This window comes from Panthera tigris, chromosome B3, assembly GCF_018350195.1.
Source record: "Panthera tigris isolate Pti1 chromosome B3, P.tigris_Pti1_mat1.1, whole genome shotgun sequence".
NCBI classification, from domain to species: Eukaryota; Metazoa; Chordata; class Mammalia; order Carnivora; family Felidae; genus Panthera; species Panthera tigris.
Window position 1 is genome coordinate 43551379 of NC_056665.1, and position 14117 is coordinate 43565495.

General features: G+C 46.2%; 1 protein-coding gene across 1 annotated transcript in view; it reads left to right on the forward strand.

The window, feature by feature from the left end:
• Positions 1-3919: 3919 nt before the first annotated feature.
• RORA (RAR related orphan receptor A) overlaps positions 3920-14117 on the forward strand; it is a 712209-nt gene continuing 702011 nt past the window's right edge. The window contains exon 1 of the mRNA XM_042988728.1: positions 3920-4105. Coding sequence (XP_042844662.1) covers positions 3940-4105 — 166 coding nt within the window. The 5' untranslated portion in view covers positions 3920-3939. The remainder of the gene's footprint in view (positions 4106-14117) is intronic.

Sequence of the window (14117 nt, forward strand, 5' to 3'; positions counted from 1 at the left end):
ATACGTGGATTTTCGACTGCACGGTGGGTCAGTGCCCCTAACCCCTGCGTTGTTCAAGGGTCAACAGTACCAAGACAGTTCAAATATTTGGTTTGGGGTAAATCAGAGAAAGTTTCACAGAAGAGCTGCCTTTTAGAATGGACCTTGAAAGAAAGGTAGGGTTTCAGTAAACAGAGAAAGGCAAGCAGAGCATTTCGGGAAAAGACGCATAGGCAACTAACTGTCCCTGTCTCTGGCACTACAAGCAGGAGGAAGCGTAGGAAGCAGCACATGGTGGTGTGGTCTGAGGATTACACATGGATTGTGAGGGATTATGTAAAGGACGTAAGGCAGTTTGGCAAACTCCACACACTCCCAATCCTCCACCCATGGGAGACAGCATTCATTAATCACAGCCCACACCTTTCCAACCAACCTCAGGAAGTCCTTCATAAAAGGAGATCGATGTGCCATCCCTGGTGCAGGAGTGCAGAGATAAGTGAGGTAGAGCCTTGAATACCGTGTAGACTAGTTAGTAATTAATTGGATAGGCAATGGGGAGCCATTAAAGTCTTACAAGCAGGGGAGTGACATGGTGGGAAATGAGAGCTGTAGTTCAGGGTAATTAACTTGGCAATGTTATCTGGGATGGATTAGAATGGTTAGAAGACCAAAGGCCAGTTACTTGGAAGGGTATTGTAATGGTTTAGGTGAGCAAAAATGTGTGGAACTGGACCACTCGTTGTAGAAAGGGAAGGGCAGATGTCAGAGAGGTGGAATTTAAAGCACTTGGCAAGTATGTTAAGATGTGGAGAGCTAGGTAGGGGCAGTGGTGAGAGAGAGGAGTCAAAGCTAACTCTGAGGTTCCCAGTAACTATCCTGGAATAAGAAAACCCAAACTAGTGTTACCGTAAAGAGGGGAGTCTGGGATTGGCAAGGAGGTAGGGAGAGTTCTGGTGAATCTGGGGAGGGAGAGAAGAGTCTGCAGAAAATGGATTTAGGCTTATCTCTTCTACAAAGCAGGGGTTTTCTAAGCCATTTCTAAGTCTGTCAGAGATCTCAGTAGTGCAAAGTGAAATAACCATTTTTAAGCAAACACTGTTGCCCTTTGTCAATGAGCGGAGTCTAAGGAAGGCTTCTATCTTTCCAAATATTTGAAAAATTGGAAAGCCTTAATTAGTAGGCAGGTGAGGGGCAGGAGGGAAGGAAAAAAATACAAACCTAATCACTGTGCTTTTCAGGTTTCAAATGCTTCCCCAATCCGGGTAATTTACACTTTAGTAACAATGATTGACAGTTGAGGAATGTATCTAACTCACTTTTATTTTTCCCTTGGGGAAAGCACTTTCGGTCCCAATTGTTTTAAATTGCAGAAGCAGTAATTGTTTGAGAGAGTTAGGAGGAATGGCTTTTTAGAGCTGGAATTTACCACTGAAGGGAATATGGATTCTATCTTAATTGACTAAGGTCACTAGGGCCATTTTCAGGAAGGTCTTTCCAGGGTGAACAAATACCAGCTTAGACAAAGGCGAACAGCAAAGGAACCATCTGAAGACTCGGGGGAATAGACTTAACCAGAAAAATGTTAATGAGTTGCTACTGGTACCTAAAAAGGAGCCAGGGATAATTTTTGAGCCACTTGTATCCCCAATAGAATTATTGGTGAAATTTAAGATGAAAAGGTTTTTAAAAAAAATATTTTGAAATAAATATGGGGCAGTGAGTGTATTTTGAGATATTCACTTCCCCAGAGGAACTTGCTTATTTATTAAACTGTGCACTTTGATATATTTGTTTACTCAGAAAAGTCAAGAGTGACATGCTAGGTCAATTGCATCAAGAACATTATTAACAGGCTAACCAGTTGTAAATGGTGTGAAGGCTGTTCTGGAAATCTGTGCTTTGATGTATGGGGAAACCCACGCATCTGATTTGGGATGGAGAACACAATCCTGGCTCTGTTAGTAGGCGCCAACAGACAGGCTAAAGCCAGGGATCCTTGCAGAGACTGGATTAAGGTATCAGAACCGTTCACATCGCATTTACATCGCTCCGAAGAGTGGACCACACGTTTTGCTGATTAGCACACAGACCATGGCAAATAGCACTGTGTATCTGAAATCAGACCAAGATCAGTAACAGTAACACAAACCATGTGTGAAGTTTGGCACATGGAGGTTTTTCTTAAGCTATTATCTAACTAGGTCCCCCCCCCTCCACTTATTTTTTTAAAAAAACATTTTTCCAAACCAGGAAGGTAGCAAAAGCAAAATGTTCCCTACTTCTCCCTCCCATCCCAACCCCCTAAATACACATATTTATGCCACCTTCTGGTATATAATAATATTTTGTATTGTTAAAATTTGTGAGCTTTCTGAAAGGAAGGTGTGTGTGTGTGTGTGTGTGTGTGTGTGTGTGTGTGTGTTAAAAATGTACTGATTTCAGGCACCTGGGTGGCTCAGTCTGTTAAGTGTCTGATATCTGCTCAGGTCATGATCTCACCTTTCTGGGTTCGGGAGTTTGAGCCCTGCATGGGGCTAGTGCTGACACTGTGGAGCCTGCCTTTGGAGCTGCTCTCTCCTCTCTATGCCCCTCCCCTGCTCACGCTTTCTCTCTCTCAATAAATAAATAAATAAATACCTTAAAAAAAAAGTAATGATTCCATCACTGTCTCCACATGCAAAAGGAAATGGTAGATTGAGTACTGAGGCAGAGAAGCCAGGCTACTACCACCTGAATGTTTTCTACTTATCCAATTTGTATTGTTCCTTCATATAGAAGTTGGGGTCAAGGTAATATTGATGCAGTTCTCTACCTTCTGTGGATTTCATTAAACACCTACTATGTGATGGATGTGTTTCAATGGAAGGGAGGTGTAGAATGACGATGTGACTTACTAGCAACCGTTAATTATCTGAATTTTATCATCCAGATATTATTTATGTGTCTCCAGTATATCTTTTATGGCCGAGACTGTATGTTTAATAGCAAAATTACCAGTGGGAATTGGCAATTAGCGGCCACACGGAACTAGATGCGGTGTGGCCTATTTGAATCAGCTTAGATAGTCATCAACCAAACAAGCCAAAGTTTTCTTCAGTAGAAACTACCCTGCCAAGTGGTTTCTGGATCCTTCTCAGAGGAAACAGCAAAGGAGCTGAAAGCCACCTCTTTCAACCACACCAGAAATTGGCTGTCCACGGCGATTCTGGACTCAAAATCTGTTTTAGACACCAATGTATCAAACCAAGACTGGAAACCCACTGGACGTCCCATCCAGAAGTAATAAGTGCCACGTCCCCCCCCCCCCATTCCTCCTCCTTCCTTGGGGTGTCATCCCAGGTCGAATTCCTTTTTAGTTTCTCCTCAGTCCTGGGGTGGGCTGGCAGGAAGCTACCTGCGATTCCCCAACGTGGAATCATTTGTCTCTTCTCAGGCTGGCTGCAGATGGGGACGAGTTGTGTTCCCGAGAGAGTCTCAGAAGTAGGCACGGAATCATCTCGCCGGTCTTAATTTCTGTCCCTGGGCTGGGGAAAGGGGAGGATCGGGGCAAGGGAGCCTTTCCCCTCCGGCCCCCTCTCCTCTCCACCGCCCCCCCCCCCCCCCCCGCCTCCCAAAATTGGCAGCCAGTCGGTGGCTCTCGGTCTAGGGTCTGGAGGGTGGGGAATGTGGGTGTGGGGGCCGGCTGGAGAAGCTCTCGCTAGCGCTGCCTGTGGCCAGACCCGCCTCCCAACCCCTCTCGGGCGCACACTTACGTCCACCCAGACACACTCCGCGCGCTCCCTCGCGCTCTCGCTCGCCCGCCGCCGCCGCCTGCTCTCTCTCTCCTGCTCTCCCTGGTCTCTTTCTACCCCCCCCCCTTTTTTTTTTTTTTTGGTACCATAGAGTTGCTCTGAAAACAGAAGATAGAGGGAGTCTCGGAGCTCGCCATCTCCAGCGATCTCTACATTGGGAAAAAACATGGAGTCAGCTCCGGCAGCCCCCGACCCCGCCGCCAGCGAGCCGGGCAGCAGCGGCGCGGACGCGGCCGCCGGCGCCAGGGAGACCCCGCTGAACCAGGAATCCGCCCGCAAGAGCGAGCCGCCCGCCCCGGTGCGCAGACAGAGCTATTCCAGCACCAGCAGAGGTAGGAGGCTGCGAGAGGGGCTGAGGAGGGGGCGGCGGGAGCCCGGGAGCGGAGCGGGGGCCGGCCGGGAGCGGGCGCCCGGAGCTCGGGGTCCGGGGCCGCGCGCGAGCCTGCAGCGGCGCCCCGAGCCCGGAGAGCCCCCCTCCCCTCCCCCCTCCGCCCCCCAGAAATGTTGCAAACTTTTGCAGCCCGTTCTCGGGTTGCAGGAGGAGAGGGGGGCGGGGGAGGCGGCAGGAGGGTTGACAGCCGGCGGGCTCACCCCCAGGCTTTGATTTTTCTGCAAAGAGGAGGAAAGATGCGTAGCCCAAATTAAATACGCTCCCCCAAAATACGGAGAACCGGAGAGTGGGGGCCCGGGAAAGAAACTTTTAAAGCGGCAGTGTCCTTTTAAGAAGGAAAAAAAAATCCGTTTATGGCCACCCTCCTCCGGCGTTACCTTTTCTCCTCTTGACAGTTTTGGCCCCGGCTGCCCCAGACGGGGTGTGTTTTCAGCCCCCCCGCAGAGCTGAGGGGGTGCGGGAGGAGTGAGCGACCTGGGAAGCCCCGAGGGTGGAGAGGGGGCGCTTCTGGATCTGGGGGCGACGTGGGCACCTTCTCTGGACCACGGCGGTGGGTTTGGGATTTGGAGGAACGGCTGGAGGAAGGGGGGTGCGGGCGCGCGAGGTGTTCGCCAAGTTGTTTGGCGGGCGCGGCTAGGGGAGATCCGCAAGTTTGCAGACCCCGGGTTCGCAACCCAGCGCCCAGGCTGGCGGGGGGCGTGTGCACGCCAGCGCGCGGAGGGCGGTGGTGGTGTGGGACGCTCCACGCGCATTCGGAGTGAGCGTTTGCAAAAGCAAACAAGCAGAAACAGAAAGATCGAAATGCACCCAAACTTATTTCTGCCCTGGGAATCCTTCCCTCTCTGAGGTTCAAGCGTTTCTGTAAGAACCTGGGAATGGTCAGCGAGAGTTGAATGCTGGTTGGATAGTGCGAGAGATGTCCCCCCCACCCCCCCATACACACACCTACCCTGAGCGATTTTTACACTTCATTTTGGAGAGTATGTGCGGTGGGGGGGGGGGCTCCATTGCCCCCTCTTTGCTTTTTCTAGTTAAAAGTCGAGTGTTCGGGAAAGCTAACTCTCTTTCTTAAAGGTGTGGGAACCTGATGTGTGTGTGTGGGGGGGGGGTCTTGGGGGTGGGGGATTATTTATTTGATTGCGCCTGGAGTTTGCAAAGAACCGGAGGAAGCTACGGCTTTAATTACTGTTGTAAATAATGTATAAATCACGCCTGTCACTCCGGAGGAAGCGGGCTCGCTCGAGCAGCCCGGGGCTGGGGATCGGGAGGATCTCCAGCCCAGGCTTGGGCACTGGCCCAGCGCGCCCCCTCCTCTTGCCATTCGGCTTCTGGCGGCGACTGGGGAGGGCTGGGGAGAGGCGAGTGGGGGCCCGGGAGCCGCTCCCTTCCTCTCGATGTTATAGTTGGAGGTAGGAATATGGCTGATCATGTGCTGGCTGTTTTACAGTATTCACCCCCCCCCCCACCTTAGCCACACCCCCTGTCCGGGCGCTTTCCCATTCACGGAATTCGAGTACAGTAAAAGCCATCAGGATGACACACACGAAAAACATTTAATTAAAGGCGATTTCCGAGGAGTGAACACGCTGAACCGCGGTTTGAGCGGAGGGGGGGGGGGGTGGATCGAGGGCCGGGGGTAAAGGGAGGGGGATCAGGGCTGGGGGCCGGGTCCTGTCGCCAGCTTGGTGAGTTTGTGTGTGGAGAGCTTTTGGCTGCAAAGAGTATATTTAGACCCTGAGACGGTGGATTTGGAATGCGAGCGGGTTATGTAACAGGGTTAATCAGAAACACTGGAGAAAATCCCCTTCATGTGTTTCTGAGTTTTTTTTTTTTTTTAAAGCGGGGGGGGGGCAGAACATAGTATATACGAAGCCACACTAATTTCTGGTTTGTGCTGCCACCCCCTTCTGTGTTAACCTCCCCCCTTCCGTGTGTTATTAGCATCTTCAGGTGTCATTCTTGCCAGAAGGTGTTCTTGCAAGAGACCAGGGTGACAGGCTGCAGAACTGACTAACAAATCTGTAACTTGCTGTTCTTGCAAATTACATAACGCTGGGCATTCAGTACCACCAGACCCCAGGCATAGCAAAAAGGGGAGAGGGCAAAAGTAGGGGTGGGATGCATCTTGCACAGCTGACCTGTTGACCTTTATCCCCTTGCCCCCTAGAGGATCACCCCTTCCCCTCACTCTTCTTTGAACCATCCCCTAGTCCATCCCTCCCAGGATTTACTAGGGGGAGGGAGAAGAGGTAAGGCCCAAACACTCAACTCACATCCTGCACGCAGGCACTAGGTTATATAACAGTCTGAATGGAAAAAGGAAGGTCAGAGATGGAGGCATCCTTTAGCTAACACAGCAGTAGTAATAGCTTCCAGAAATTATGTGCATTTGCAGACTTTAACCTCAGATGTAGTGTCTGCTCCTCAGGGATACCAGTCTTTGTGTGTGTGACCTAGGGAGAAAAAGAGAGAATGTGTAAGTACGCCTGGTAGAGGAGAGTGATTTGAAAATGGGAAATGTTTGGGTTTTCAGATGATGTAATGGAGTTGGCAGAATATGCAAGCCGGCTCCCAGAGTGTAAGCAGCAAGAAAATTGGAGCTGGCATCCAGTATTAATGTTGCATAAATTACAATATCGGAGAGAAATTAACCTATACACTAGGTGATTACGCCTTTTTAATACTTAAAACATAAAGGCACACAACTCAAAAGGAAAAGCAAACATCATCACCTTATAATTAGCATTTTCAACCTCAGGGAGGATTGAATGGAGTTCTTGGCATTGGGTGAAGTGGGAAGCTTTTGGATTTGGGAGATGCTTTCCAGAGAGGTAGCAGGGTTAGCTTCCAGCCAGTCGATGTTGTGCAGTCCACAGAAACTGTGGTCTGGATTCTCATGACATTGAGGTGACCTCATGAGACATGACTTAGGTGCACTTGAAGCTGTTGCTGACTGCCACGCTCCTGGGAATCCCCGTGTGAATGGACTGCGTACCCTTAAGTGCCTGAGCTGCCAAAATCGGATGCGTGACTTTGTAATCTGAAATTCGGACCTCCCCCAGTCCTTAAAACTAGCAGAGATCCTTAGCACTTGTACTGAAACTGTCCTGTTTTCTAGGTGGTATTAATGATGGCTGGTGTCATTCAGTACCATCTTCACAGAACAATGAAAGGGAAAAAAGAAAGGCAAGAGACAACATGGGAAGTAAGAATGAGGCGGAAAAAAACACAGCGAATCTTTAATTTAACAAGGCTTTCAGAGACTTCAGGGAGCCATAAGCATTGTGACATAACTGTTGTTAAAAACCCTTTTCCAGAATCTCATTATTATATGCATGCCAGAAGCTTACATATTGTACTTCCCTAAAGTTATCCTCACAGGGCTGTGTGGCACGCAGTTGGTCTGGAACACTCGTGCAGTAGGTTGAAGGCTCTTAGGGCAGGCCAACCTGAGGGAAAAATCGAAACCAGAAGACGGGATTAACACTGAAAAGCTCAGTTGGGTTGAGATTGAACCCCCTGGAAACTCAGTTGAGATTGACGTAAAATCAGTTAACAAGGCCTGTAGTTTATTTGTAGCCCTGAGGACTTCTAGAACCACATAACCCAAGTGCTTCACCTCCACACCCCGCTTTCAGTCTTGGCTGATTCACTTTCTGGGAGGTGCCCTTCTTGCCTGGCAATTTAGAGCCCTATCTAGAGATCGATTCGCAGATCAGCTTTTCTAACATGGTCCTGGCTCTCCACCGTGAGCAAATAAATGATGCCCCATAGTTTGAAAGAGCTACTGGCTGGGATAAAATCCTTTGCCGGAGGGATGGGATAATTATTTTTTTAAACTAAGGGACTTTAATTTTCCGGTAAATTGCTCATAAAAAACATTTCTAATTAGAGCCTTAAAAAATGTAATGGAATAATTTTAGAAAATGCATTTGGTGATAGTTGTGATAACCTTTTTTGTTGCTCCCCCCTTATTTCTTAAAAAGAATTGTATTATTAATCCAAAAGTCAAATCCTGAATGGCTAAAAACTTTTGTAGCAGACTCATTTTATGTTAGTCACCTTTTGGAATTTTCCAGAACCTACCGGCATGATGAGAAGCCTTGGCTGTAGAACATGTCTCCCTTTCCAAAGCTGAAATATGGAGCCTGCATGGAAGCTCCCTAACTATGAGACCCTTCAGCTGGTGTTTTCAAGGCAGCAGAGGTGACAGGCGGTACACGCCTAGTTCCACACCAGGTTCCTAAGTGGGAGGTAGGGAGGTGTGAGAATATTCATTGTTGTAGTTGTACCTCCAGGTGAAATGTTCTGAGGATTTTTGGTGACGGCTGAATTTCTTTTGGAAGTGAACTGACCCCTGTCCAGAGCTAACTTTTGGAATGCGAGTGAGACAAGCCCATGGGTTCTGATCCTGGGGCCACACTTTTGTCACATCTGACTTAAGATGCGCGTTATTTCTCTCCATTCTCCCATTTTTGCCTCCAGGATGTTGTGGTGTGATGTTTGAAGTGCAGACTGGGTTGGATGTCTCTGAAAATTCTTAAGAGTGTGCTCTTCTCTGTGCCCTCATCTTCTTAGTCTACTTGATGGATTGTGCTTCTTAGGTTATATTTGTACTTACGTGTCTATAGAAGCAAAATACATAACTACATTTCACGTGTCTGGGAAGAAATAATGATGTGACTGCCCTGTGTGCAAAAGACTACGTTTTCTAGAAAATCCAGCTCTCTCCATGTGACATAACGTTCTGCTCACCCGCTTTGTTTTCCGTGAGCCATTGTTCAGGAACTCTGAGGTAGACATCGTCTGCTCCCTCAAGGAGATTCCTGACCAGTCATCCCAGATTAGTGATAGATTCTTCTAGAGCGACAAGAGTCTGCTTTGAAAGGCCTTCCGGTTCCAGAGTGAACATTAACTTAGAATGTGGAATACCATAGTTTGAATATGAAGACTATCTGAATGTGAAGACTATCATCCTTGTTGAGAACTTCTACGAACGGTCTCTGTCCCTCCCTCCCTCCCTGCTCTGTTCTCCCTTCTGTCATTTTTAAAGTAGTGTTCTGGCTTTTTGGGGTGTGGGGGATTGTGTGTGTGTGTGTGTGTGTGTGTGTGTGTGTGTGTGTGTGTGAGATTCATAATGGGAAGTGTTGGTTTGGAAATGAGCTGTTCAGTTTTTCATTCATCTTACTAAACTGTATGTTAAGAGAAATAAAAGTGAATCATTTTGAATTAGTGCTTTAAAAAAAAATTCTCCAGATAATCAGTGTTCAAGTGTTGATTAATATACAGTAAATCATGATTTTTCTATTTTTCTATAAGGGTACCAAGGCATTACTAATGAATTCGTTTTTCTGGCTAACGGTAGATTAACCAGAAATCTTTTCTGTCTTTTTCTTGTTGAATATGCTTTTTAAATGTGCTGGTCCCCTTTCCTACCCCGGAAAGAACATTGGGAATGTAATTGAATCTTTCTTTGAGGTTTGAGGATCTTACAGTGCCACAGGGTCACTGTTCTGAGGATGAATTCTGATTGTACATTATAGAACTGTGAATGGAGACAGTGCCAGAGATTGGACTAAATCTGCCATGATCCCGGTTTGAAAATTGTTTTCTTTTTCCATTAAGTCCTCGATATCAGTATGTTTTGTTATTTGCCGTTTTTGTTCTCTAACTTGCAAGGACCAAAACGAAAATTCCCTTTAATTAGTTAATTCTGGTTAACTGAGGTTTTTACTTTCTAGGAAAATTGCACCCTGAATCTAGAGCCCTAATTCTTTCCCTACAGTTATAGAGGATGTAAAGTCATTCTCAGATATTTAAGAAGACTGTTGTATTTACAAATAAGTTATGTAATATATTACCGTAGCATTATATAACTTCTCTCCCGTGTAATAATGGTGGATAGAAATATCAGCTAATTTTGCGTCTTCCTTAGATATACTGAGGGGTATCTAATAAATCTTAAAAGCTAGGAAATTCTGGGTTTGAGAGAAGACTTTCAAGAATATCAATAAAGAACATTTAAATTCCCCTAAAGGAGATTCTCCTTTAAAGTGTGGGCCTTTGTTCACCGGGCCAGTATGGAAAGCCTCCCCAGGACCGTGCCATCAGAGGCTGACGTTCTCAGGGCCGCCCCACCTGACTTAATGATAGTCTGCGGTTATCTTCTGGTATCTTTGATGTCTCAACATTGCAGATTCTTTTTAGGAGTCATGGTGCTCTTCTGTGACAGCCCAATTATTATTAGTTTGTTTTTGGAGTAAGGACATCAAGGAGATTGTCTAGAGAAGGCCTCGGAAGAGGGGGAGGGGGCACGATGAGGAATACGTGTGCCACAGCTCGTGGCTTGGCTTTTTGCTCCCACTTTTACAGGCTGAAGTTAAAAAGAATTACAGGTAACAATTCCCTTGTGTTGGTGGAAGAACTGTTTTGTTTTGTTTGCTTTCCTGACAGATGTTTATGGCCTCTGTTGACATGTCACCATTACAGACTGTCTTATCACATTATGTGCCGTGGCACATTGACGGTGGCTTGGCCCTGTGGCCTCCTGGTGATTGTCTTGTGCGCACAACCGAGGCGCTGGTGGCCGGCTGCAGAGCCCTCCGCGGTGGCCACCTCCAGTTGAGAGTGCAGGTTTCCCACCCCCTTGAAGGTGCTGGAGGTGCTGTTTTTCCTGAAGCTCAGTCAGAGGCTGGAACTGAGTAGGAATGCTTGCAGGGTTTAGAGGCCTCATGATCTCCCAGCCTCTCATCCTCTCTAGCAGTGTTATTTGAGTTTTGATTGTGAACTATCTTAAAGTTTTTTTGTTTTTTTTTTTTTTCTGAAATAATCAGGAAGTCCCTCCATCCATGAACAGACAGCGATAGATGAAACTCTTCTGGGGCACAAGGAAGGGTGCCACTTAGTACAGGATCCTCAAGCCTGTGAAAGAGGCAGCGCCTTGTTAAAAATACCTAGCTTACTTCGGGGGAGGATTTGGCTGAATACTGATGAAGTTTATGAAATATGAATGTAGTGAAGTTGCTGTACGTAAGTGGTAGGCGTGTGTGAAAGAAGTAAGAAGAAATAAAATTGTGTATAAATGACACTCTGAAACTTGATGGAATTGTATACGTGACAGGAATGGTGACGTTTGGGTCTGTGCTTAATGGGGGAAAGTAAACTGGCTTAAAATCTATATGTCAAACTAGATGCGGGACTAACAATTAGAGAATATAAGATTTTTGAACATACTTTGTGAGCAAAGAATGCTACCGAGGATAAACGGGGGGAAAAACTGAGGGACCAACACTTGAATTTATGAGGAGGTATGGTAATCACTGTTTTAAGTAATCCAGACTATTAACTGCCGTGCTGCTAGGTAGAGAATTCGTTAGCCCAACAAAAGGCATAAATCGGAATTTGAGGTTGTGTGGGAGAAATCCTCTTGATCCCCAAAGCATAAATGCATGTCCTGAGAAGAAAGCTGCACACGATGTAATTTTTTCTGTCTTATCCTGATTAATTGACAGCCAACTGTATGCCTCTTTCCTGAAGGTGACTTTACAATCTCCAGACACAGACATTTCTCTCCGAAGTGGAGTGAAGGAAGGAGAACCCACAAGCTAAAGTGTGTTTCACTAGGTGAAGTATTTTGGGGGGAGAGATAAGGAGGGTGCAGCAGGGGAACGGAGAACTGTGTACAGGGATGGAGAGTGTCTGTTTGGGGCTGGGGAGTGGGGGCAGTGAATGAAGAAAGGAATCTCTGGAGGGAAAGGAGACTTCTGTGCAAAAGAAAATGAAATTAGCATTGACTCTGAAATGGCTGGGAATGTGACTTTCTAATTTTAAATTATCTTTAACAAGGGCAATGAAAAGAGGAAAAGTTGACACTTTGAGAAGTTATGACGAACTTGTCGAGAATGCCAATTGACAAAGGCAGGTAAGGGAATACTTGGAAAAACAGAATAAGAACAGGTCTGAAGGGCATGATGATCTTCTTCCTAGTGTGTTAAGGGAATTGGCAGGCATGTTTATTGACTCTTCCAATTAGTTTTAAAGAAACCTGAAGAAATGGACAATGACGGAGAAAAGCCAACCAGATGTGATTCTCCCCTTCCAGGAGCAGAGAGCTTATCTCATCCCATGTGATCGATGCCGGTCCTGGGGAAGACTGTGTAGAAGTGAATGGATTTCCAACATACCAATCACAGAAGAAACAAGGGTATATTTAGCAAGTCTAAAACCTCTTCGATAAACTGCATTGCTTTTCATTTGCACCGTAAGGTCATAAAGCCAGTGGATGGTAAGAAGGCCGTGGTAACGACACAGCGTGTACTCCCAGGAAGTGTGTGGGATGGGGATGTTATATCTGAAAGGACAGGGCATCTGGGAGGATGAACTGCCCATAACTCTCAATTGTCCAGGTAATGAAGCATTGGAAAGCAAAGGCAAATGAAATACTTTGATAATCAAAAATGATGCTTCTTGTAGTGATCCTATTAGTTGACTGATGATGACAAGTGTGAAATTGTGAGCTGTATTTTTACCATTTCTGGCACTCATGGCCCATTTCTGTTAAGTGCATTTATGCAGAAAGTGGGAACCCGGACAATTTCCATAGACCAGGCTGTTAACCCAGAAGATGTAAAATTTCACAGCGTGAAGGATGAGGGTTGAAGATTAGCGAGGCTCTAAAATTTCTTGAGGCCCTACAAAGAATCCGTAGAAGAACTGATAACTACACTGATTGGCTCTGGGAAGTCCTAAAGCTCGTGTTCTAACCTTGAGCTGTGAGGGTGTGTGCTGGGTATGTGGTGCTCACTCATGGTGTTGTCGCTGGTCATGTTCTGTTAGCCCAAAGCCTGTTAGAGACAGAAGAGATCTTATGAATCATGTATCCTGGCCCTCCTGGTTTAGACTGACTCTCACAGAGGTGTAATAATGTGCCCGAAGTTCCGTTCCTAGTAAATAGCAAGGCTGTGAGAAGAGTACAGGTATTCTGCTTCCACACCCAGTGTTCCTTCCACGTGGATGCTGTGCCAGGATGCTCAGAAATTCCAGGAATGTACAAAACCAAGCTCCTGCCCTCCTAGGAAAGCCCCCTGAGGATACTACAGTGTGTACACAAGTTAACCCAGCACGAGATAGTTGACACGTATGAAAGTCAGTGCACGCCACGTGGGTTCTGCAGCAATAATAGAACATTATCAGTAATTGTTATTTTTTTTTAAATCCCACTAGGCATTTTTATTATATACAAATGAGCTTGTGAACTTGTGGCTGTGTCGAATAAGACCATTCTAAAGCACAGTGACCTTGCTGCCTGTGGCTCCGTGCTCTGATTCAGTAGGAAGTAAAATAGAGGCTATGGCAGGGAATATCTTGTCGTTAGCGCCTGTGTGGGCAGTTACGCTAGCTGGAGCTGGCCACAGGGGAGGCGTCTCTCAGCAGCTGCCCTCTTTCCTCGAGGCAGAGGATTTATACAGATGTTCAGAAGCAAGTCTGCCAATGGAATGCTATAGAGCCAGGAAAAGTCATGTTGTAGTAGAAAAATAGCTTTTGACGGGAAAATGGCAGTCACTTATTAGTGAAGAGTAGTAACTTTCATAGTAGTATACACAGAATGTCATCATTTTTGTAAGGAATTACCGTGTGTGTGTGTGTGTGTGTGTGTGTGTGTGTGTGTATTAATATGGACCCATCTACACCTTGATAATGAAATGATAAGATGGTTATTTCTGGATTGATTACCTCTGGTGTTAGTTTTTTTTTTTCTCTGTGCTCTTCTGTATTTCTGACTTTCCTGTGTTACACATGTATTACTTTTGTAACTAGAAAAAAATAAATCTTACTTTTTTTTTTCTCAAAAAAAGATTGTGTGTTGTGAAACTGGGGGTACTTTGAAGGAACTAATTCTGAGCTTAGTATGTTATACAGAATTTCTGGGTGTTTCAGGATAGGCCAAGTTTACT